Source organism: Eutrigla gurnardus (genome assembly GCF_963514095.1).
Source record: "Eutrigla gurnardus genome assembly, chromosome: 9".
NCBI lineage: Eukaryota > Metazoa > Chordata > Actinopteri > Perciformes > Triglidae > Eutrigla > Eutrigla gurnardus.
In genome coordinates, this window is record NC_139923.1 from 12,505,712 (window position 1) to 12,528,886 (window position 23,175).

Sequence of the window (23,175 nt, forward strand, 5' to 3'; positions counted from 1 at the left end):
TTGTAACAAACTTCAGGCTTCACCTTTTCAATCTGTTGAAAATGTACTATTGTGTGGTATTTTATTCTACAGTATTGTTTTGCATGAGGTTTTTTCTTTTTTTGTAATTATTTACAATTCTTTTCATTATTATATGTATGATGATCACCTATAATAACGCTATGCAGCTGAGATGTCATTTGCTGGTGATTCTATCTTATCTTTACAATTATTAAAGTCATGTCTGTACAATTTGATTACAACATCAACATAAGAGACACCTGCGGCATTTACTCCAATTTCGCTCATGCAAGGGCCAATGGGAACAGCCCAATTCCATGCATTCACCTTGGAATGAGTTAATCCACCTAGCTGTGAACACAAATGACCATGTTGCATCACAAATTGCTTAACCTCAACAGTTACTATGTTTTTTTTCTCACAGACAATGAGTGGCGAGTGCACAATATATTGACATGCATGAATCTCTGTGGTTCAAAGAGTCACTGATGTAGCGTTATGATAAGGCTGCAGTGAACAAAATGCTTTTTAAAAGGATACACTGGATAATGGGCTTCTAAAAACAGCAGCAGACAGTAGAATTAATGCAGATTAAATTGTCCTCTCAGTGCCTTTAATTAGCTGAGCACATCCACTGGGTAACTACAGCCAAAGAAAGCTTACAGATGCTGCCATTTGTCCATTCATATCTGGAGAGCACCAATTAAAAATAGATAATAACACTCTGAAAGTTGTCCTTTGCACAGCAGACTGCGACACCTTCCTCCTTCATATCACTTGACACAATATGCAACAATAAATCACTAGAGTAAGATATAGATTTTGCATTATTAATTCAGAAAAAACATGTAAAATGTGTGCTTTGTTTATAGAAACAGGTCAAGTTCCAAGAAGCATGGTTAGGAGTTTTCTTGACACAATCAAAGAGCTATTTGGGCTGATAAACAGCTGCGAGCTGAAATCAATTTGTGGATGAATGCATTTAATAGAAACCTGGTCTACAAACGGGGAAATGGGACTTTGATAAACAAAGGTCAAAAGTTGATTAGTTTAGTATACCTGCCAACTGTATGTTTACCACTTTTATAGTTTGAATGCTCCTTTAATGTTTGTCTGAAGGCTAAACAATCTGATTATCTGGCACAAAAGCCTGTTTTTGTATTTCAAGGGTTTCTGCAGCAAGGATATTCAAAACAAATACACTAATTCCTTTTTACGGGACAGAAAAGACTACTATCTTTATTCACACAGAGTCCATTATAATGCAGACTGCTGAACTCCCAATGCATCCCAACATGACATGGGGAACACATTCTTTTGGGTATCTGGCAGTCCACAGCTGCTGCCCCAAAACTTGAGGACAATTGGGTAAATAATAGAAAAACATGGTTTAACGGTGTTTTTATTTTCAAATGACAAGACCATTTTCCACCCACATTAATCCATCCAAAAGATGGAATTCACAGATTACCAAGTGCTGCCCATTTTAGCCTTCTTGGTACATTCTATATACAAATCTATATACACAATGACTCATGATGTCAAATATTTGACAAGTGATGCTGCCCAGTCCTTTGGATTGGCAAACACACAAGAAATAAAGGTTATAACCTTTTGCAATAACATCATCTCACAAATCGATTCACATTATGACAAGTTTTTCTTCCTCATAATAATTAGAAAATAAAATAGCATGACCATGCAGGAAAGCAGTAAATAACAAACCACCCTCATTCCTTCAATGTAGAAACAAGATCTACAGAGAAAGGAAAGGCCTGGAGGCGATGAAGCATAAAATACTATGTACAATAAAAAGCGCAGTCTACTATGCAGGTTTCAAGGGTTCATTCCTGAATGGGCAGATATTGGCAGGCTCACTTGCCACTGGACTTGATTTGTGTTAGTCCTCTCTGTGAGGTGTGCTCTACTGACTGGTAACTGAGGAGTCAGAAGTAAGAGCAAGGTTATATTGAAAACAGAATTCCCAATGGATGTGGTATCATAACTACAGTATGTTGGGACCACTTTGTGATCTCTCTGTGGAGCACTCCGATTGGCTGGCCGGCCAGTTTTCACAGTCCAATGTTGCAATATGGCACAGTGTGTCAGACCCCCGAGACTGCTTGGCTATTGTAATCAGTGGACTCCATTTTAAGGATGTATGGGATGATGCTGTCGATCTGCACGTTTCCAATGAGGCCAGCGAAAAACAACTCCTCTGTGACAGCTGCACTTATCAGCCTGAGGGCAGGAAGACGCAGCAACAGCTTGGATAACCTGAGAGCAATGAGGGGAAGTGAGACATAAAATGTAAACATGTGTTCTGTAGCAAGTACATCTATGATATCATCACAAATCTGTCTCGCTCAAGATAGAGCAACTCTGCATTAGTAATTGACTGACCGATAGGAGTCTTCTGGGTAGGTCCTAGTTACGTAGTCCTGCAGTTCCATGTAGGCCGCCTCCTGAAACCGCTCTATCTGTGGAGTATTATCTATGCCTGGGTGATCTAGTACAAAAACAACATAGTCAGACAAGAGTCCAAGCATATTTGTTCCCACTTTCTCTCCTTCCCAACAGGACAAAAAGAACATGACAATGTAATTTTCACTGGCCAGTTGATTACGCACCAGGACTGAAAAGAACGATGGCTTTGAGGTAGGCATATTCATAAGAGTCTGGGGATAGCTTGGTCATGCTGTTACAGAACTCCTGCATCCTCCAGATGTGCTCCATTACTAGTTTAACTCGATCTGGCGACAGCTTATCTGCAGGAGATTCATTAAAAAAGAAAAAGAAAAAATATATATATATCATAGATGTAAAGAGGAGAACATCTGTATAGTTTTTGAGAATTCAAGACAGATTGTGTTACAAAAATAAACATGGTCTGCATGGCAGCATCACATTGGAAAACTTGCAGACAATCAACAGCAGAGCCGTCCTACCTTCCTGTAAGCTGGTCTGCAGATGGTTGATAATGGCACTTAGGATGGTACCAACATTCATGACGTTGGAGCACTGTGCCAGACCCAGGGCGAACAGCTCGTTCCAGCAGGCTTTCATTAAATTAATGTCATTGTCTTGCCCACTGTAAAAGAAAAAATATTAATTTTACAAGAGAACTGTATGACCACCTTACGGTAAGCTCACTTACATACCATTTTAAAAAAGACATGTAATGACAACGTCCAACGGCGCTATTTAAAAAGGTGTCATGAAATAATGAAAAACCTTGTAACAAAGGCTTACCCAAGAGTCTGAAAGGCAGGAATGGAGCGTGCCCAGTGCATAGAGAGAAAAAGTAGTCGGGACGCTGACTCACAGATGTAGTTGACATTGAGGTACTCTGGCACAGGCAAAGGCATCATAAGCTGAACAAATTGTAGAACAAATGAAGAACACATGACTGCAGTGTTTAAAAATGTGGAACTCAGTAAATCATAAGCAGCAGTTTGGTCTCGGTTGTATTTCATCCCGAGCGTAGAGGTCAGTGACTGTGTCTTTACCTTGAAAGGGATATGGTTGTCAGAGAGTATAGGTCCCTCCAACTCCACCACAGGACCCGACTGGTCCCCTGACATCAGTTGCATTGTGGCCTCCAAGGAATCTCCTGCTGAGCCATCACCAGGGTGCAGCACTTTAGCCAGGGTGTCAAAAGCTCTAATTGTACACAAAATATGAACACAAAACGTTAACATTAACAGTTCCATGTTTCCGGTCAGACATCTAATATATTGGAGATTAGACAGAAAGGGGAAATATAGGATATAGCTGAAAGCAGCACTCAAGTGCACTCTTGACATATGATTCATATGACTGTGGGTGAATCTAATTAAGTCTTTAAGAGCGGAGTCAGAAAACACATGGCCCTGCAGGAAATTCTATTAAAGCACTGCTATGAACAATAAATAAGCAACAGCCCCTGGGTTTCTTCCTAGTGCTCATGTCATTTGTGTGTATCAACGTATTCAGAAACAACTACTGGTTAGCATCGAAGCCTCTAGATTCTTTACGACATATCCCTCACCGAGTGATATCGCTTGCAGTTTGCTCATCTCCTTGGATGTCTGTCATCGATTCTTCCCCGTTGCTAAGCGTTTCATCTCCCATCGGATCATTGCTGCTGTCACATGCCTCCCTGGCCTTGTTGAGGTGAGCAAGGGACGTCACTACATTTGCCAGCGTGCCAAGGTCGCTTTGAGATGGGTCAACCTGCTGAACGGGTAGCTGCCATTATCGACCATGTCTCATAAACACAAAAGTTTTGATTTTTCATTTTTGTACTGAGCTGTCTAGTTAAAAAAACAAACATTTGTCCTCATGACTGAACCACGTCAAGAAAGTAATAAAACAGAAATGGTCCACGTCACACAGATATTCAGACACATGCACCTTTAATGAACAAGCAATTATTCATTTATTAATTATAAGTTATGCTGATGTATTTAAAACCCCAATATTCCCAGGGGCTTTCATCTTTAACAATAACTACGTATGACTTCAGTTAAATGTCATTTGACAGCATCAGCGTTACCTTGTCAGGGGATGCTGGAACCAAGATGGTGTTTTCGAGCTTGGAGAAGGGTTGTTGGATGTTGAGCAACATGCTTGATTCAAGCAAACTTGTAGATCTGAAGTTAGAGATTTAACATTTCACATTGCATTATGTAATATGGAACCATGCAATATGATTAAGTCAGTACTCACACATATCAGTTTATTAGTTATTCAACTATATGGAATGTTTTGAGGCTGTAGTTAGTGATGATGTTGTATTGGACTACATTATATTGAGGTGTTTCTAGTTTCCTTTCTGTGTCAATTAGGATAAAAATAAGAAACCACTTTTAATATGATGCAGTCCAATAGAACAACATAGTTATTTTATTTATTTAACACATATATTATACAAAGATACACTTTGCTTACATCAGGGCTATGTATCGTGTTGTATCAAGACTGTAAAGGTAAATATAATAAACTGGTAAATTAGTGAATTTATTATGTCAAGTGGCTGTACCTAGCAGTTTCCTTGTCGGACATAAAAGTGGGTGTGGCAGCCAGAGGACTACACAGGTTTTTGCGGATGTAGATTTTCTCAGTGGAGGCTGCACAGTTGATGGATTTCTCTCTGGTCACTTCAACAGGCTTTCTCTCACACTGCACAGCTAGATAAGACAAAACAAAGACATCAGACCTCATCTATGCAAGTTCTAAATGACACATCCACAACTGTACATGCAGAATATTACACTCTCTTACAATCTTGTTTCATGCCCAGAGATATGCAGCGATGCAGTCGACAGAACTGGCAGCGGTTTCGGTGGAGTTTGTTAATGGCACACTCTCCAGAACCCCTGCATGTATACACAAGGTTCTTTCTAATGCTGCGTTTGAAGAAACCCTTACAGCCCTCACAGCTGACAGCTCCGTAATGTCGCCCTGAGAGAGGAAAGAGAAAATAGGGTAAATGTGTTTTACTGAAAAAAAAATGAATAATGTTAAAGCAAATCAAACTTAATTCATACCTGAGGCCTTGTCCCCACAGACAACGCAGTACTCCACAACCGGCTTCACAATGGACTGGTCTGATCCTTCAGTCACAAACTGGCAAACAACATGGAACAATGGAATAAGTTAATAGAGCAAACATGTTCATGCTTCAGTCCTAAGACCTTTCAGTAATTTGTTTATCGCAAATGAATGAGGAAGTCCTTTGGCAATACCTGAATCTGCTGTCCAGCCAAATCAGGGGAGGCAAACAACAGCTGGTTAACCCCAGAGCCATCGGAGAGGATGACCTTGTTGGGTGAGCCCTCCTGCTTGGCAAGGATCACTTTCCCACCAGAGGAATAGTCTGCATTTGCTAGGATATACTGCTGTTTTCCAGGAGAAGATGGCTCAAGTGCAGTGACGATCTGGATCTTCTGGCCAGTTTGCTGATCAGTTACAATCTAAAAGACATTAAAAAAAAAAAAAAAAAAAACATGTGAGGGTGCTGACTCTCTGAAGTTAAACTAATGATATGAGGAAAAAAAAAAAAGCTCACGAGAGAAATTGTGCATGTACGAGACAGTACTGGGTTAAACCGCCAGATATACTATGATCTTGGATTTAATCAGTCCAAAATCATGAGTTAAATGTGTTTATGCAAATACCAAAAACAGAAGAGCATTTACTAGTGATGAACAGGCTGTCACATCACCTGGATTCTGTGTCCTAATGCCATGCTGCTGTCTGCTGAAACCAGTTGAATCCTTTGGGTCTGTCCATCCATTCTGAATCTGCAAGCACCTTCTTCTACCGTTCTTCACGTCAGTGTCCCATGAGGCATGCACACCTGTAGAGAGAGGATATGTTTTAGTTTATATCTTATTAAAGCAAACTTTGGGTTAGTTAAAGTAGTACCTTCAAGGATAAGGCTGATTGTATTCTGTACTTTTCTCACTGCAATTAAATCACATTCATAGTGTTATACTTCTCAATACCTTCTAATGTGCTTTTCTTCTTTAAAAACACTTTTCCTAAATTATATAGTCCCATTTTCCAGTAAAACAGCTGAGTTCTGTTTAACAGTAGGCCTTAGGCATACTTTTGTTGTCACTAATAAGTATTTATAGAAGCATGTCAATGTAGATGGAATTGGTGTGGAATAAACTAGTGTCCTATGTTCTAAGTAATGCAGAAACATGTCACAAAGTGCAACGGGGAGGCTCATCTTTTTAATGGTTCTGGGCAACAGTGCAGGTCTCTGATACAGGGGACTACGCTCTATCAGGCTAAACTGACAATACTCATTGACAGGCTTAATTAACTGTTGGTTTTGGCATTTCATTGACAATTAAAAAAAATATATAGAATATTACCAGCCCTGTCCATAATTTAAGACTTGAAATGCTATCTTTGAAATATGTTTGAGTTTAAGGTGTAGTTAAGACCTCATAAAACATTTCAACAACTTGTACCACATGTGTAAACAGCATTGTTGAATATACTATATATTTAAGATGCGTATCAGGCACCCGGAGCTCGAACTCAAATTATTTTCAATTTACATTATATTAAAGCTCAAAGCAGTTCAAATGACGATGAAGATTGAGTACGCTTTACAAACGTTTACCTAGCTAACGTTACAACTACTTTTTATCCCTCCGGTTTAACGTTGCTAGTTTAACACTACCTCTTTATCTAGAAGATATTTCAGTCCGATATTTCTGAATAATGCTTAAAACTAGCTAAATCAAAATAAGCTAGAGTTGATTTCTGTTAACAGCTCAAACAAAACTTCTTCTTTCAAGACTTCTATTATTGCGTGCCACTAACTAATGTTAGTGTGTGGCCTATGCTAACCAATCTAGCCTGCGCTAGCTCGAAACTGTACTGTTGGTGGCCTCGTTATAAAATGTGGCTTATTATCACTTTTAAGTGACAAGGAATGAGCGGTAATGCTGCAGTGGCAACACAAGCAAGCTCCTGACAGCCAGCTATTTAAAATCGATACGGAAGATAAAGGTATTTCTTTTCCTGTGGGTGAAAGGTCAACATTGAAGGGTTAAAGCACGCTTGGGTTCAAGGCCCATGATGCCGAAACGTAGAGTCCACGGCGGGACTTCGGTTTTGACATCGGGGCAACATTCGCATTCATTCTTGCACTGGACTTCCACATCAATCGGTACTTAAACAAGACAATATGTTGTTAACCACACGGCGTGTCGTTCCCGCTTACAGGCTTAAATTAATGTTGTGGCTGTTTAGTTTGCGAACTAGCGCTAGCAACGCTAGCACAGCAGCTAACATCAGCTAACTGTAACACAGCTTGTTGGCTAACTAGCATGTACGTTAGCAATATTGCTGTTGCCGAATAGCTACACATTACCATGTAACGTCAATTACGATAGCAGCGATGCAGCCGCGTACACAAAACAATGTGATGCATACTTGCCTAATTTAGTTTTTAAACGCTGAGATGCGGACGTCGGTGCCAACGAGCTAGGCTAACTGTTTGCTAACTGGCAATGGTTGCTTCCCTGCTGTAACGTTAGAACTAACGTTAACACTCCCCCCCTTCCTGTGTTACTGGCCGCCCGTGTCTCGTTCTTGAACGTCTCATGCGCCCACATTAGTAATTAGATCTCACCTGTAAAGGAGCTGTTGGGTCAGATAATGTATAGTCCTCAATAAATTGATATTTTAACTGTTAGTTGTAGTTGGTTGGAGGGTCAGAGTTCGTGACCCTTTTTCATCAATATACGATTTACGCACATGCGCAGTTAGGCTACCGCGGTTCATAGCCAGCACCCAGTGTGTGTGGTGTTTTTGTCACGAATGATGGCATGTATATCACACAGTGAATAGAGCAATTTTATTAACAGTTCTGCATCTCACACCAATGCCACAACATTTTAGTTGGTAATTAAAACGTACTCAGACAAATTAGGCAGTATCATTGGATATAATGTTATGAATTCAGATGTCTGGGAAGACATCATCAATCATAATATAGTGAGACATGCAAATGAGCCTATGCTTTCCATTGACTAAAGGCTCCACAGTTGTACAATTGCTGGCATTTCTGCAAAAGAAACCACATTTTCACACTACAAATGAATGTGATTTCACAGTCCAGTGGAAATATAATCTACTCAAAATGCTTTTCAGTAAAAAAACAATGATTATTTATGTAATGTATTGCCCCGATTGCTTACTATTACTTTCCCACCATTTAATGTGCAGCCAAATAGTTTGTTGCCTCTACAGTTGACCGTGACAAAATAAGAGTAAATCAGAACAATATTAAAGTGACAGAATTTTAAAAAATAAAGGCAAAATTCATGGCAATTTGATTACATTTATTCTATATATTTACAAAAAGATATCACTGTAGGGATTAAATATACAGAGCCGTTTGAGTTACTTAGGTGCAATAAACATTATGGTACAGTTGTGTCCAAACAGTGAACATTCCCCTGAGACACCAATAAGACTCATGATCAGAGTTACAGAAATGTAAGGTGAAAGGCATGCACAAGAGTGCACATTGTTGGTTCTAAAATAATCATTCCCACACAACAAGAAACATCTATACAATTTGTTTTGACCTCTAAAAATTACTTGGTAAATGCAGATCACAATGTTACGACAGTATTCATTATAAATCTATTTACAATTGGCTTTATAAACACAACACGTGTGCTTTGGAGATCCAAGCAGCATAATAACAAAATAATTAAAATGTAACACAAAAAAAGTCTATAGCTACACATGATTGTGGCATATGATTCTAAAATTGTAGCCAAAACTCCATGATTGTAAATAGAAAATATTCCTGTTAATTTAATATTCCCTAACATAGCTAATACCCACAAAAGGTAACTACAGTATGATTGTCTGAAACAATAAAATAATATATTTGGATTTTATTTCAGTGCAACCAACATGGTGTCTCTAGATGCTTTTTGCAGAATTCAGAGAGCACTGAGGTAAAACAGTATGTTGAACAGCTACACACACTGTCGACTGATATTAAAGCACCGTGGCTTCTTTGAATGTGTCAATCCATCTGTTTAAAAAAAAAAAAAACATTATTAGTATTATCATTGCTGCCACAATATGCAACAATAGCTAGCACCTCTCTTTATACTGTACCTCTGTGCCGTTTGTAGGTCATCAGCTGTAAAGATGTAGTAAAGTGTTTTTTTGTGGTAAAGCTTAAACTGTAACTTCTGAGATGAATCGACTTTCAGCATGAACCCTAACAGGGGCTGACTCTCTAAGGCTGCAACATCCTGCAGGAAGACAATAAAAGACTGATGTTATCTGGACACGAAATCAATTCCCTTCGGTTAAATTAGAACATAGGCATCACTGATCCAAGCTCTTACCTCACTTGCGGCATATGTGTACAGGACCTTATCTTTGATAACAAACCATAGCCTCTTCCCCTGTTTCTTATTGCCCTTTGACCTCTGCAGATACCCACTCATGGAGGAGTTGTCTGTGCTTGCCGACACCTGAAAAAAAACCCTCTATCTTATGAGATATCTGGTCATTATCACTAACAATGCATCGGGATCGTGACAAAGCATCGATCACCTCTTTGAGTGCTGCAGGTATCTTCTTCTGCTTCCTGGAAAAAGCAAACGTTTTGTTTCCAGGGGATACAGCTGCTCGAGCTCGTTCACCTTATGAACACAAATGTGGAACATGCAGTTGTTTAAACTAGTGTTTCTGAAATCTGGTGGTGCTTTGGGGTACTGCAAGGATATTTACAAGATATTTAAAAAAAAAAGTTAATTTAAAAAGATCAGTCATTCACAATTCCTATATGAATTATACATCATAAGTTAAATAAATCACATTTTATACACACTTTTCAATCCATTAGTGCTGTAAACTATTGCATCACATTCACAACTACATTTGTTCAGTTACGTTTTGCCTGGTAAGGGAAGGGGTTACATGAATGAAAAAGCTTTGGAAACCACTGGTTTATTACATAGAAAATACATACAATTCATGGATATCCTGTGTCTAATCTACATTTATGTGCGTTAGGATGACAGTGTGTTTGAATTATATTGCAAACCATATTAGAAGGAAGCAAGACTTACTTTTCTGCTGCTGAAGAACGGAGAAACACTGGTCACACACTCGTGCTAAGTGATTCTTTAGATATTCAAGACAGTATTTGTTGGAGGAACAAGACTGACACACCACCTGATCGGATCAAATATGTTATTATTTTACAACATGTACAATTTTGCAAGCAATCTTATTTTGCAGCTCAAGATTTTTTTTAGAAACTACATCTCCTTTTTTTTTTCGTTCTTACCTTTCCACATGCACGGCAGTGATGTCGCCTCCATGTTAGTGTGAACTCACAAGTGCAGATCATACACATGGTGGTCCGTGGGTCAGGGATCCAAATAGGCGCTTTGGATCCCAAAGGAGCGCCATCACCACAATCTGTCAGTTCTACCTGAATAAAAAAATTAAAAAAACACAAAGCTGACTCTCATCCATCATGCATACACTATAAAATAGACGTGGTATTCATCACTTTAAGAGAGTACACATTATAAACAAGAAATGCGATTCGCTTGAATTCATTTTCTTACCTCTTCTGGAGGTTTGCCAGATATAAAACTGATCTTCTTCCTGGTGTAGTCGCTGATCGCCGTGGAAATGGCCTCAAGCCATTCATCTCGCTCTGTGGCCGAACTGCAGACAGAAAGCACAGTGTGACTACAGACCTACACAGTATCCACAGACTTATGCAACGCAAGGAGAGACACAGAAGGATTGTTATGAAATAATGCATTATGCAAATTAGCAAGAAATAGCTTTTGTTTGGGATCATTACCTCGCTGAGAGAATGAAAGAGCGCTCCACACTCTCAATATTCAGCTCATTCTGATAGGCCTCTTGGCTCGGTTTGCTAACCTGTAATTATTGTCATTGTCAGCAGTGATGGCAGTGTAAAACATATCCTGATAGAATAATATGTGAAATAATGGGGGTTGCAAAGAAATAAGGTTCTCACCTTCATCCCAGCCAGAGACAACATGTTGTTGAACTTGTACTGGCCTGACTGAACAGGAGTGGTGTACAGCAACGTGTCATTAAACTGAAGGAGAAATGACAGAGAAATGTAAAAATAAATATTTTAAATCATTTCCCTTTCGCCACTTCTGTCCATCCTGTCTTCTCCAATACACTACAGAGAATATCACCGGTAAAAACAAATTGTTTTCAATACTTTTTGGCGTTATTAGCCACCATAATGCTTTAATACATATCATCAAATCATGAGCTTTAATCTCAGGAGAGTCAAAGGGCCTTTTCCAAACCAGCGCCTACACCCTCCCCCTACCCACTTCCACTCTGTTTGCGCGTTCATGTGGAGGGTCCGCCACATTAAACCAGTTAGTGGGGAGTGGAAGTGGGTTATAAAACCATCCAACAGCGAGCCTGCATCCATGCTGACTTACTAACCGGTGCAACAACACCTATACTGTTCATCATTGAAGGCGCTCCGTACAAACATTTACTCATAAACTGCTCCAACTAAGTTATATTAGATAAGAAGAGATAAGAGAGAACATTATTAATCCCAAAGGACATTCTTGTGCTTGGTGTTGTCCAGATATACAATAATAAATAATAAAAACAATATAATATCAAATATAGATAAGTAAAAGTATAACAATAGGCCTTCAATAAAGTATACAACAAAAGTGCCAGATCCGTGTGTATTTACATATGCATGGCCTGTCCATGTATTACTGTTTCCGCCAGAGAGAGGGTAGTTCATCCCGAAGCTTGCAGCATTATTCTCACCCTCCACCTTAATGAAGGGGACTTGATTCAGCTGTGAGTGTGACTACTAATGGAGTGCCCTCCGTGACGGAGTGGGAGTGGGAAGGGTTTAGTTTAGAAAAGGCCCAAAGAGTCTGTGATCCATAACTCCTTCTGATAGGTACATTCAAGAATGAACAAACATAATATATCGTAACTAAGCCTTAACTAAAAGATAGATGATAGATATGTGTTTTACTGTACCAGGAAGAACATTCTGGGCTGCATGACCTTCCTGGAAAGCTTCTTTAGGATGCCCTCTTTCAGGAAGATCTGGAGCCGAAAGAAAGGTCACATTAGGTCATGTTTGTTGTTTTCGGTTTCATTTAATGAGCATGTCTGACTCATTGTCTGACTCTGGAGCTTAAAATGAAGCACCATGTTACAGAAAATACAAAAAACCTGTACATTATTATTAATTTATTATTATTTCCAGTTAGTTATAATAATTATTAAATTACTTTATTCACTCTCAATGACAGGAGGCTTTATATACTATGGCTTAAAAAATCTAATAATTGATCCAACTCTTAACTTTTAAGCCAGCATGACCTAGAAGTTCTTAGAAGGAAAATAGAAATTTCAACTATTTCATGATAACTGATGATGACTGCTGAGGAAGATCATGCAATACAACTGAAAGCTTCAGAGCAGTGACTAAATGGACCTCAGAGTGTGTTCTCTACTTTATCCATTATGTGACTTCATCTACATATAAACTCTATAGTAATCTTTATGACCTTACCCGCCCAGGTTGAACTATCTCATGCTGGCCATTCAGACGGCACTGCACCTGGATCAGCTTCTGGAAGTTATCCTGAAGAAAAGTAGACATCAGCAACCCATGGAGCATTTTATCAACACATTAATACAATATGATGAATTCTTGTTGGTTCTCACCCCTTGTTTCATGATGTCGTTGGCGTGGTTGGCCACCTCTTTCACTATTTCAAGGGCAGCTGAGTGGATATAAATGTAGGTATAAAAAGGTTTACATCACATATATGACGGTGTTTACATTCCACTGACCCATCAGGTAAGCTTACAGTATAGAGATGTCAAAAGGCCCTTGGCTTACCTTTTGTGTCCTTGTAATCAGCTGAGTCTTCAGACAGGTTTTTTAGATAGTCTGAAACAAAGTTAGAAACATTTAAGAGTCAGTTTCAACGGTTAAAACGACTTTGCACTGGGTGACAAGTGCCCAGTGTTGTACAGTAAATTCCTGGAACGTAATCTGTAATTAAAACCCTGGATGAAAAGGTCTACAAGTGCTTACATAATACAATTATACAAGAGTGACGTGAGGAACATTCTTCACATTTTGCTCCCGGCGGATCGACCCTGAGCCATTAGACTCCACACAAAACACTAATAACACTAAGCCCACTCATGTTAAAGCTCGTGTTATGTCACCAAATCTGAATCGGGCTGCACTTCAAAAATCTCATTATATGAGGATTGGAGGAGCAAGACAGAAAATCCAGACTTTTTCTTGTTTTTCCGAACACCAGAGGGCAGCATGCTACCAATAATGGGACATCACAGGTTGGTCCAACATGCAAAAGGTGAGAAGCCCATAACTTCAATGATGAAGTGATTTTGGAATGATGAAGTGATTTGGGAATTAAGTAACACTTGACTTTGTGATGGATTAATGTAATGCTGTGGAAATGCAGATGTACCTGTGAGTAACATCCGGTACTGAGGAATCCTCTGAACAGGCTTCAGTAGGTAATGCTTCAGAGCCAAGTTGGCACAGCGTGGACTAGCCTAGGACACATCAGAAAACGACACAAGTTTCAGGAACAGCCACACCCACCTGACCCGACCCAGACACACCCCCTCAGACAGAGAAAACAGGTCCCGCGAGTCTCGTTACCTCAAACTCCCGTACCACAGCGCTGAATGCCGGGTTCTTCTTACTCTGCTCTTCCAGTAGAGCCACATTCTTGTCAAACTCGCGAATGTATGTGGAGTACATCTTCAGATAGGGCCCTTTCTTTAGGAAAACGTCTGCTAGCTGGGCATTCTCATCCCTGCACATGGAATAAAGAAACGCTACCTTGTGAATAAATCACAATACTACAATACCTTTGACCTCTAAATTATCACCTGTAATGTGGATATAATGACTAAGTGGGTAAATTAGGTCGATGAAAATGACATCACTTTATAGTAATGCAGCCTTTAAAACCAGGAAAAAGACCTCTAACATACCATTAAAATCTAAGATGATGTATAATCTCATGGCAGAATATGGACATATTGTCCAGCCCTAATATATGTAGAAATATAAACATATCATACAGTAACATTAAGATTTCTCTTGGGTTACTACGGCGTCTGGAAAACCAAGTGGACACAAATATGGGGACAGGTTTTCCATCCATCTTTGGCCCATGTAGTAAAGGTACACAGTATACACACAAGCGTACAACAAATACTTGTGTACCATTTGGCCACTCTCTGCTTCAGCTCTCTGAGCAGGTCTTGGTTGAGTTCGTAGAGCTGCGGGAGGGAGTACAGAATCTGGTTGAGAAGACGCTCCTCAATCACAGGCTTCCCACTCTGACGGGACGCCGTGGACACCGCGTCACGGAAGTCCTGCAGGCCAGATAGTCAGACGGATAACGAGTCAGCTGGTCAAATACAGGAACTCGGGCACACAGGGGGAAACCCAGAAGCAAATATCAAAGAAGTACTAAAGAAGAACTAAAACAAATAAAAAATAAAACACTATGAATCAGATAAGCTCTTGAATTTTTCAGTATAAAATATATAAAAAAAGAGAAATATTGCTGCTCCATGACCTACATACATCCGGCTCCCATTAAACAAACATTTCCATAATACTGTGAATCATGTCAAATAATAAATAAAAAAAGAAGGTGAGCAAGAAACCCTGAGGGTGCTGTCTGTGCTTCTTTTCTGATGATGTGGAAGTTTTCTAGTGGTTTATGAGGACACATGGCATATAAAAGTGCTTACTGACTGAGCAGCCAGTGGAGTGCTGCTGCGGTAATGTGTGTGATCTGACGGCCGAAGGAGGTGCATCATGTGGAAAAGGATTTGGCAGGAAATGAGAAGAATCTGGATGATTCATACCATAAGAGACGATGACAATGAAGATGTGACTGAATCAGCAGCGAGCTGAATGAATGTTTTGATAAGAGTTCAACAACAGGCCTGACAACAAGCTGTTTATTTCTCACTCCTAAATGGATTTAAATGATTCTTTGAAAGCCGATCTTCAATTTTCATCAAGCTATGAATCAAAGTTTTTCTTATCTTTCTTTTGCTGGAGAGTTGACATTTTACAGCATATCGCTGACAGTGTTGAAAATACGGCTCAACTCATAACTCAGATAAAACACAGGAGAAATGGCACGTGGCGTTATCATCAATCGCTCTGTGAAAAGCTGGCCGAGTGCCTGGCAGAGAGCGAGAATGAACAAATACTAAGTCACCTCGACATTTCAACTTGGTATGACTGATCCTCATTACTGGACTCCATTCCTCTACAGTCTGCAGAGACCCAAACACTTCCTGTCTGTGCTCTGCAGCCAGGAGTCATTGTTTATGACTCAGTCCCTCTACGATCTTGTTTTGAAACCTTGGTCTCTCCGAAACATCTGCTCATATTCATTCATTTTTTTTCTCCAAATACCAAAAAGCACTTTACCTTTGAGGTAAATCAACACTGTGAACACACGGGTACAAAGTTGAGTAATTAGTGTAAGATGATGAGTAGATTACCCTAGCATTATTATTAATTATAATCTACATTTATACAATTGGCGGAGTGATATGATGAGGAGGTCACCTTGGTTGTCAGTATTCAGTTGTCCGACTGTGGAGATGTACATTAAAGTGGAGCAGGTTATCCTGTTGTTCTGCTCTTGCTTCGCCCACTTCCCAAAAGTAGTTTAGAACTTACATGTGGGATTGTGTTCCTTTGTTCATTTACACTCATTTTACGTCCTATGAAAAGCGATTTAGTGGATGCGAGAGTAGATGGTTTATGTTGTGAGATTACAATAGAGCAGTGTTTACAAGTTGGATAGTTATACTGATCTGACGATACAAATGCTCAAATTTCTCAAACACATTTTTGGAGGAAGTAAAGCACCAAAATGATCTGATGATCTGGTTTTGGTGCTTTACTTCGATGTGTTGATACAGTTTGTCAAAGCATTACAAGGAGACAACATGAATCCGTGTAAATACAGAGGTGCACCCCGAGATCAACCTAGCATCGACAAAGCCAGGGAAAACCGTGAGGAATGTGAGCTGTGCGTTCAAGACTGAGGGGAGTTGGGTCTCCACACGGTCTAATCCTGCATGGGGTGTGCCCTAGTGGCTCACTAATCAAAGACATATGGAGAATGTAATGGAGGATATGTTTTTTAGTGTAGTGAAGTGTGGGGGTACTTACAACATGAAGCAGCTTCAGGACATTAACAAACCTAGAGAGCAAGAAGGGAACAAAATGTTGATAGTTGCAGAGGAAGTATAGAGATGCTTCCCCCAAATAAAATAAATAACCATAAATTCTCACTTATTTAGTGGTGGTTGATATTTTTTGTTTTAGATACACGTCTCCACCCAATACAATGCTGGTGAATGTAATTGCATCCGTGGTGCTCATAGCATAAATACAATTCAAACAATTCAACAACCTAATTTCTATTAAAAACACAGTCATTTAATAATACACAGACCTGGTGAGTCCTGTTTTAACACCCCTTGATGTAAATGATAACATTGTGTTTCATGTAATTTAAATACGCTTCAAGAAAAACAAATTAAGCCTCTTACACACTCTCAGAGCTCATGATTTCTGTGGCAATGTGGTGAATTTTGCTCTTCTTCTGTTCACTCTGCATCTAATAAACAGATGCAAAAAACACACAGACTTAGAATCACAATGCAGTGTACCATCATAAAATCACTGTGCAGATACGCTGTGCATCACAATATTCCATGGAATATTCCAGGAAGTATTTCTCAGCACAACCAGGAACCGAGGTCATAAATCCATCAGTGTGCGTTTCTCACCGAACTCCCCTCTGGCTGCTCAGGATCTCCTTTACTAGAGATGGAGCTGCTGTCGTCCTCATCCTCCGAGGTGTTGGCCAAGACGTCATCATCAGAGGTGCCATCGTCCAGGGGTGTCACCTCCTCATCGACAGAGCTTCTGTCAACAGGGGCAGGGTGTTAAAGGAGAATAGAGCATGGACGCACCGCTGTACAGGCGTTTATTAAAAATCCAGCTTGAATGATCACATCATTTAGACGCCACAAAAGGTGCAAGAATGAGAGGATGCTATTTATAGAAGAGGGGGAAAGAGATGGGGATGGAAATAAAAGTATGTGACCGCACATAATCTGGAGCAGAGTGACTTTGTCGGTCCAGCAGTATTTCACTGACTCCTCTCTCTGAACAAGTGGGAGTCATGAAACAACAAACTGACACAACCGGGGGGGAAATAAATAAATTAAATGATAACCATCAACACGTCCACATGATGCAAGACTTGTCCAACAGAGATAGAAGAGCTGGAAACCACCTATCATCACATATCACACAGCTTTAAAATGACTACATATGCACAGCTAAAAGGGAACTGTAACAACGAGGAACTACATTTCTAAAATGCCGCAATTCCCTGAGGGAGAACTTTGTGAGGCAACGCCCCCTCCCCGAACAAAACTGCATAAAAACAACAAGACTCGGGCTGAGCAGCAAACCCAATAAGCTCTGTGGGTCCTTCTCACTGTGGTATGTTTACAATCGCGGTTGCTGTAATACGCCGAGCTGTAACCGGTCTCCGTTTGTGAGCTGCTCAACATCGTTTTAACATGTGATTGTCGCACAGTTTGAGCTAAAGAGGAGGACACACTAAGCCGCGCGACGCCGAGTGCACAGTTGCACTTGAACTGTAATCCTATTTTTCAGACTTCTGCTCACTTGATAACGCTGCAAATTATTTTCTTTACATAAAATGATAATTAGAAACATTACCACCTAGAATATAGAAAAGGATCAAAAAAATAATTTTCCCACCTTCTGAGGAGCTACACTTTAAGATACACTTTTAGATACTTTTGCTCTTTTTTATTTCTGGTTTTGAGGATTTTAAAATTTGATAAAGAAAGGAACAGAAGTGTCTTTGCTCACAAATCTCACTATTTTATACAGTGACTGTTATTTATTGTTTTTTGTTTTTGTTTTTTTTAAATGACACTGAATTAAAACTGTGGGTTCAGTACTCCAAGGCACTCTGGTAGATGCAATGACAACAGGTGTCTCCTGGATCACATTTTACAGTGATGACACACACAGACACACACAAACACACACAGACACACACACACACACACACCTTGGACAGGAATCTGCATCAAAGTACACAATGGCATGTGGATCTCTACGGCGTTCCCTTCTCACTAATGATACAATCCCTCTCTGTAAATAACTACATCTTTATCAGACGGATGTTTTTATGAAGCCTACAGTGTTTTCCTGCCCTCCTTTCAGAAAACAAGGAAATCATCAGATATGTTCAAAGATCAGGATGCAAGTAATTGAGAGAAACAACACAAAAAGACAGAAATGAAAGCCATCATAACCTACCTCTCATAGTCCGTTGGCGTCCGACACTGTTGGTGTCCCGTGTCTTTCTCAAAGGACATATATGGCTCCTGCTCCTCATAAATGCCCTCATCATTATCCTGCCAGGTTGTAGGCTGTGAGATGGAGGCCCGAGGAGAAGACGCTGCCTGCCCTACGAGCACGTTCATGTAATCTGGTATCTCTTCATAGTGAGGCATGTTCTCATAGTAAACAGCTTGTTCAGCCCCGGGGGAAAACTCATCTCCGTCCACACTTTGCTCCACTCCGATCAGCGGGCAGGACAATTTACGCTGAGCCCTGTGATGCTTGTGGAAGTCCTCACATCCGTCTTGGTCCTCGTCTACACTTAGTTCACGATCAATCGCAGCGCAGTCCGAGCTCTGGCCTCCTTTTGCCATCAGCTTGGGAAGCATCTTCACGGAGAGCTTCAGGTCCAGCAGTTTCCGGAACGAGTTCCTCTTCTGTCCGTCAGAGCGAAGGAGGTCAGCGGCAGTAAATGACTTGGCCCTCTGTTTGCTGGAGCGAGAAGGCTTGATGATCCCTGGTTTCAATCTGCTCGTTTTCTCATCTGGAAGCAAAGGCAGCTCCCTCATCGTCCTCTCCTTCAAAACACAATCGCGTTTAGGAAGGTCCTGCCTTTTCTCGTCATCGCCTGATTTACACTCTTCTTTCTCTTCAGAGGATCCCTTCCTCAGCATCCATGCCATTGGGCTGCCGTGTCTCTGGGGCTTCTTGGGCACCACCTTGACCACCCTTTCCTCTGCTGCTGCAGCGATGGCAGGAGGCTGGCTCAGCTCCGCTTGATTGTGCAAATTGCCAGAAAGAGGTCTTTGCGCGAAGTCACTGTAAACTGCCTCCTCGTCATCCGTTTGTTCCCTCTCCACCTCTTCGTCCTCCTTGTCAACGGATACCTCCATCTCTTGGGTGCTGCTTTCCCAACCCAGGTCTTCCTCCTCCACATCCTTTGGGAGAGTCTGCGGAGCAGAGGTTGCTGCTTTCTCAGGTGCAGACAGTAAAGGCTTCTTCCTGGGCGGAGGGGCTTGCTGAGCGCAGGCTTTTCTCGCAGACAGAATAATAGGCAGCATATTTCCGGCAGGTACACCGAAAGACAGCGATGTGCTGTCTTTCCCCTCCGATGACACCTTCACCCCTTTGACGTTCATTTCCCTCCCTTCCTGGCTTGCAATCTCTTCACTCTCCTCCTCCACCTTTTCCTGACGGGCCAGCACAGGCGTCCTGGGTTTCCGTGGTAAAGGGACAGGGATGGGCTTCCTAGAGGTTACTGGGACTGGTTTGGGCTTGGGCACATGAGATATCTGCTCTGGGCCAAGAACATCTTCCTCTGGTCCTCGCCCAGGTGAACCCGAAGGTGTTATGTTACCATTTGCCTCATCGCTCCATGTTCTCTGGAGTTCTGTCACCTCAGGACTGCAGGTGTTGATGTCCGCGTTGAGAATTCTGTCTAAAGTCAATTTTTCTTGAAAAGGTTTATGGTTTGTGAGGCGAGTATTGGTGGACGTGTTCACTGATGGGAAATGAGCATTGTCTGTTTTCTCTCCGCTGTTGTCCACAGAGCCTCGAGGTGTGGAGAGAAGCTTTCTGTTTACTGGCGAGTTCCTGATGCACATGCAGTGTTCCTGGCTACACAGACAAATGGGAATAATATAATCCCAGTCTGGTTTTTTGTTCTCTTGCTGTATTCCATTGCGGGAGTTAAGAAGACCATCGATCCGTAGGTTTTCTGCCACAGGTGTTTGCAGCAGGCTCTTTGAAGCGAGAGGTTTGGACTCCACAGCGGTGGCAAGCTTGGAGAGGCAGGGTTTGGGGGCCAGTGCCGGTTTAACCCTCCTCGGTGTGCCAGGGGACGGGACTGAGAGGCCGTCTCTTCTGGGGGTTGAGGGAGACAGCCCTGGCCTCTGGGGCTGGGCCAGTTTTGGTTTGGGGGCCAAAGGTGGCTTTTGCATGCCTGAGGACAGAAAAACAAGAGAGATTTGAGAAATGTGTAACGTCTCCTGTCTAATGTGTAATGTCTCCTCTGACTCAAATCCTTTCGGTCAGGCAGGAAAACGGAAAAACTGAAACACATTAAAAAAGATTATGGATCTAATCTGACACATTAAAAAAACAATCTTTACACCCAGATGGTATATTTTCAGTGGTCTGGCAGATGTTACCCTACCCTAGTTACCACTCTTTCAACTCTTTGGCTCTGTAGCACTGATCCGAACCTAGTGACGGCTTAGTGTAAAACTGCTGCAAAGTACCAGACCACCTCTCCAGGGGGTTCAAATATCACATGGCTTATGTTTGGCCACTCGCAACACACAACAGCGTAGTAATCCGGCTACTGGTGCGTGTCAACAGCCAGAGGAGGAGAAGGAGCGGATGGGGGAGGAAGAGTGGGAGAAAAGGGAGGAAGGGGTCCAGGGACTGCAGAAGCGACCCGGTACATCTGAGTCAACTAGTGTCCTTAACGTTTTCTGTGCTGGACAGAACAATACAAAACACGCTGACCTGCTGACAGGGAGGGATGTTGGATTTCTTTCTCTCCTCCACCTCAGAACACATTCCCTCACTCAACAAGCCAAAAGGGTTAGAAACTAAACACATCCACAATCTACCAAAAACATTCTCATGAAGGTTGATGTGGGGATTCTGGGCACTATCAACCAAGACTGACAGACAGACAGGGAAATGGGTGTGATGTGTCCCAGATTCTACAATACATTTGTAGATAGACAATCACTTACCAGTACAATACATAACCACACACGTCTGTTTTATGTTTTCTGATGCTTTTATCTCGAACCTGTTAATAAACGTTTGTTTGTAAACATTTGTTTTGCTGTGTCACCCTATATTTAAAAGAATAACCAGGTATAGAAATTAAAACATCTGTTGCGTTGCTTCTCCCTGTGCAACAATCGGGTTTGTCTTGGTCCTTACAACAAACTAACACATGAATATATATATATATATAAATATAAATATCGTAATGTAACTTCCTGGTTTGTAATTTGTTGTTCGGCAAACACATGACTTACCTGAGTTCATCATCTCTTCACTCACTCCGCGTCTGTTGTTTCTGTTGTCAGTTCTCATTGATCATTTACCTTCTTTTGTATCCGGATACATCTCAAACCGTCGACGCCAAACACGTCGTCTGTTCCAAAATAATCCACGCTTTGTCCACTTTAGTCCGAGCAACACAAGCGATCCTGCTGCAAACAGTTCATATCCACCGCCCGGCTGCCAGCGGCGACATGGAGCCTGCCGAAGAGCTTCCTTTTTGTTGCCATAAACAATCCGCTAGGGGTCCTCGGGGGGCCACGCTGCCTCAATGCATCAATCAAAACCACGGTAAAAGTCTATTATCCGCCTCATTAGAGAGATATCCTCAATACTCGCAATGTATGTTCTGTGAAAACTACGATAAAAAATCCATCCAGTCAACATTTGCAGTATTACTTAATCATCATTACGCATGAATTTCCATCCACGCGCGTCTTTCCACATACATCATCACTGCTATATTAACACCACACGCGTGACAAATAAGGCTATAAATATGAGTGGAAGCCAGCTGATGCTTTGTAAGCGATATTTGATGTATAGTTGAGGAAGTAAAACAAAAACGTAATTTAGGGGTTGTGCTTTCATGCTGTTACTTTGTCACCAGTTGATTAATAAAGCCATTCTATCCTGAGACATTTTATTTAAAAACACAGCACTGGATACTTTGGTGTTTTTATTAAATCTGCTCCTGATGTTTCCAATGGGTGACAGATCTGTACACCTTACTGAAAGCATTCAGGCACAGATGAGACCAATCAGTAATGCCAACCAGCATAGTATGAAGTATGAACCCACAGTTGTTGCAGTTTTTAATCATTTCAAGTGGACCGATAACAGGAACAGCAGGGAGTGCCTGGTCTTCTTTGGTTTGATATAAAAGTCTCTCTGTCATTGGTGTGTGAGACTCCAGGAACTCAATGTTATAGGTATAGTTCATCTTTAACACTGTGATTTACAGCTTTATTTAAGGATGAAACTCAAAGGTGGTAAAGATGTCTGAGGACACAACTTATGAATTAAAGATAATGTATGCATTGTGAACCATCAAGGGAGTTACATATACATTCAGTCAGATATCTCTCATTGGCCTTCCACTGAAGCCG

The 23,175-nt window shown here is 41.0% G+C and overlaps 2 protein-coding genes across 5 annotated transcripts; both read right to left on the reverse strand.

Moving 5' to 3' along the window:
- Nucleotides 1-1,385: 1,385 nt before the first annotated feature.
- nr2c1 (nuclear receptor subfamily 2, group C, member 1) lies at nucleotides 1,386-8,272 on the reverse strand. 3 transcript variants are annotated; one of them, XM_084017204.1, is made up of 14 exons: nucleotides 8,141-8,272; nucleotides 6,209-6,343; nucleotides 5,730-5,957; nucleotides 5,532-5,610; nucleotides 5,266-5,445; nucleotides 5,024-5,171; nucleotides 4,538-4,634; nucleotides 4,031-4,215; nucleotides 3,510-3,663; nucleotides 3,253-3,374; nucleotides 2,949-3,091; nucleotides 2,631-2,768; nucleotides 2,404-2,509; nucleotides 1,386-2,277 (listed from the first exon to the last, which is right to left on the reverse strand). In XM_084017204.1, the coding sequence occupies exons 2-14, from the start codon at nucleotides 6,278-6,280 to the stop codon at nucleotides 2,106-2,108; spliced, it is 1,824 nt and encodes a 607-aa protein (XP_083873330.1). In that variant the 5' UTR covers nucleotides 6,281-6,343; nucleotides 8,141-8,272; the 3' UTR covers nucleotides 1,386-2,105. The 3 variants fall into 3 exon arrangements, with proteins under 3 accessions (XP_083873330.1, XP_083873328.1, XP_083873329.1); XM_084017202.1 differs by having other exon boundaries at nucleotides 4,031-4,218; XM_084017203.1 differs by lacking the exon at nucleotides 8,141-8,272 and adding an exon at nucleotides 7,946-8,036 and having other exon boundaries at nucleotides 4,031-4,218.
- A 559-nt stretch (nucleotides 8,273-8,831) lies between these two features.
- Nucleotides 8,832-22,262, reverse strand: LOC311018297 (FYVE, RhoGEF and PH domain-containing protein 6-like). Of its 2 annotated transcripts, none has more exons than XM_084017201.1 (21): nucleotides 22,111-22,262; nucleotides 18,998-20,963; nucleotides 17,419-17,557; nucleotides 17,179-17,246; nucleotides 16,796-16,826; nucleotides 14,813-14,964; nucleotides 14,240-14,396; nucleotides 14,043-14,130; nucleotides 13,439-13,489; nucleotides 13,261-13,319; nucleotides 13,106-13,177; nucleotides 12,565-12,633; nucleotides 11,546-11,629; nucleotides 11,366-11,445; nucleotides 11,121-11,223; nucleotides 10,835-10,981; nucleotides 10,614-10,719; nucleotides 10,096-10,184; nucleotides 9,885-10,013; nucleotides 9,649-9,788; nucleotides 8,832-9,562 (listed from the first exon to the last, which is right to left on the reverse strand). In XM_084017201.1, the coding sequence occupies exons 1-21, from the start codon at nucleotides 22,130-22,132 to the stop codon at nucleotides 9,526-9,528; spliced, it is 3,789 nt and encodes a 1,262-aa protein (XP_083873327.1). In that variant the 5' UTR covers nucleotides 22,133-22,262; the 3' UTR covers nucleotides 8,832-9,525. The 2 variants fall into 2 exon arrangements, with proteins under 2 accessions (XP_083873327.1, XP_083873326.1); XM_084017200.1 differs by having other exon boundaries at nucleotides 22,042-22,251.
- Nucleotides 22,263-23,175: the final 913 nt, after the last annotated feature.

Bases quoted from the DNA above. Each gene is read 5' to 3' on its own strand.
- nr2c1 (XM_084017202.1), bottom strand. From the start codon at position 6,280: ATGGATGGACAGACCCAAAGGATTCAACTGGTTTCAGCAGACAGCAGC. The intron at 4,219-4,537 runs GTAACGCTGATG...CTACCCGTTCAG, and splicing joins TTCCAGCATCCCCTGACAAG to CAGGTTGACCCATCTCAAAG. The intron at 2,510-2,630 runs GTGCGTAATCAA...TTTTTGTACTAG, and splicing joins CATCGTTCTTTTCAGTCCTG to ATCACCCAGGCATAGATAAT.
- LOC311018297 (XM_084017200.1), bottom strand. From the start codon at position 22,099: ATGAGAACTGACAACAGAAACAACAGACGCGGAGTGAGTGAAGAGATG. The intron at 11,446-11,545 runs GTGAGAACCTTA...CAATAATTACAG, and splicing joins TGTCTCTGGCTGGGATGAAG to GTTAGCAAACCGAGCCAAGA. The intron at 10,014-10,095 runs GTGATCGATGCT...GTTTTTTTTCAG, and splicing joins TACCTGCAGCACTCAAAGAG to GTGTCGGCAAGCACAGACAA.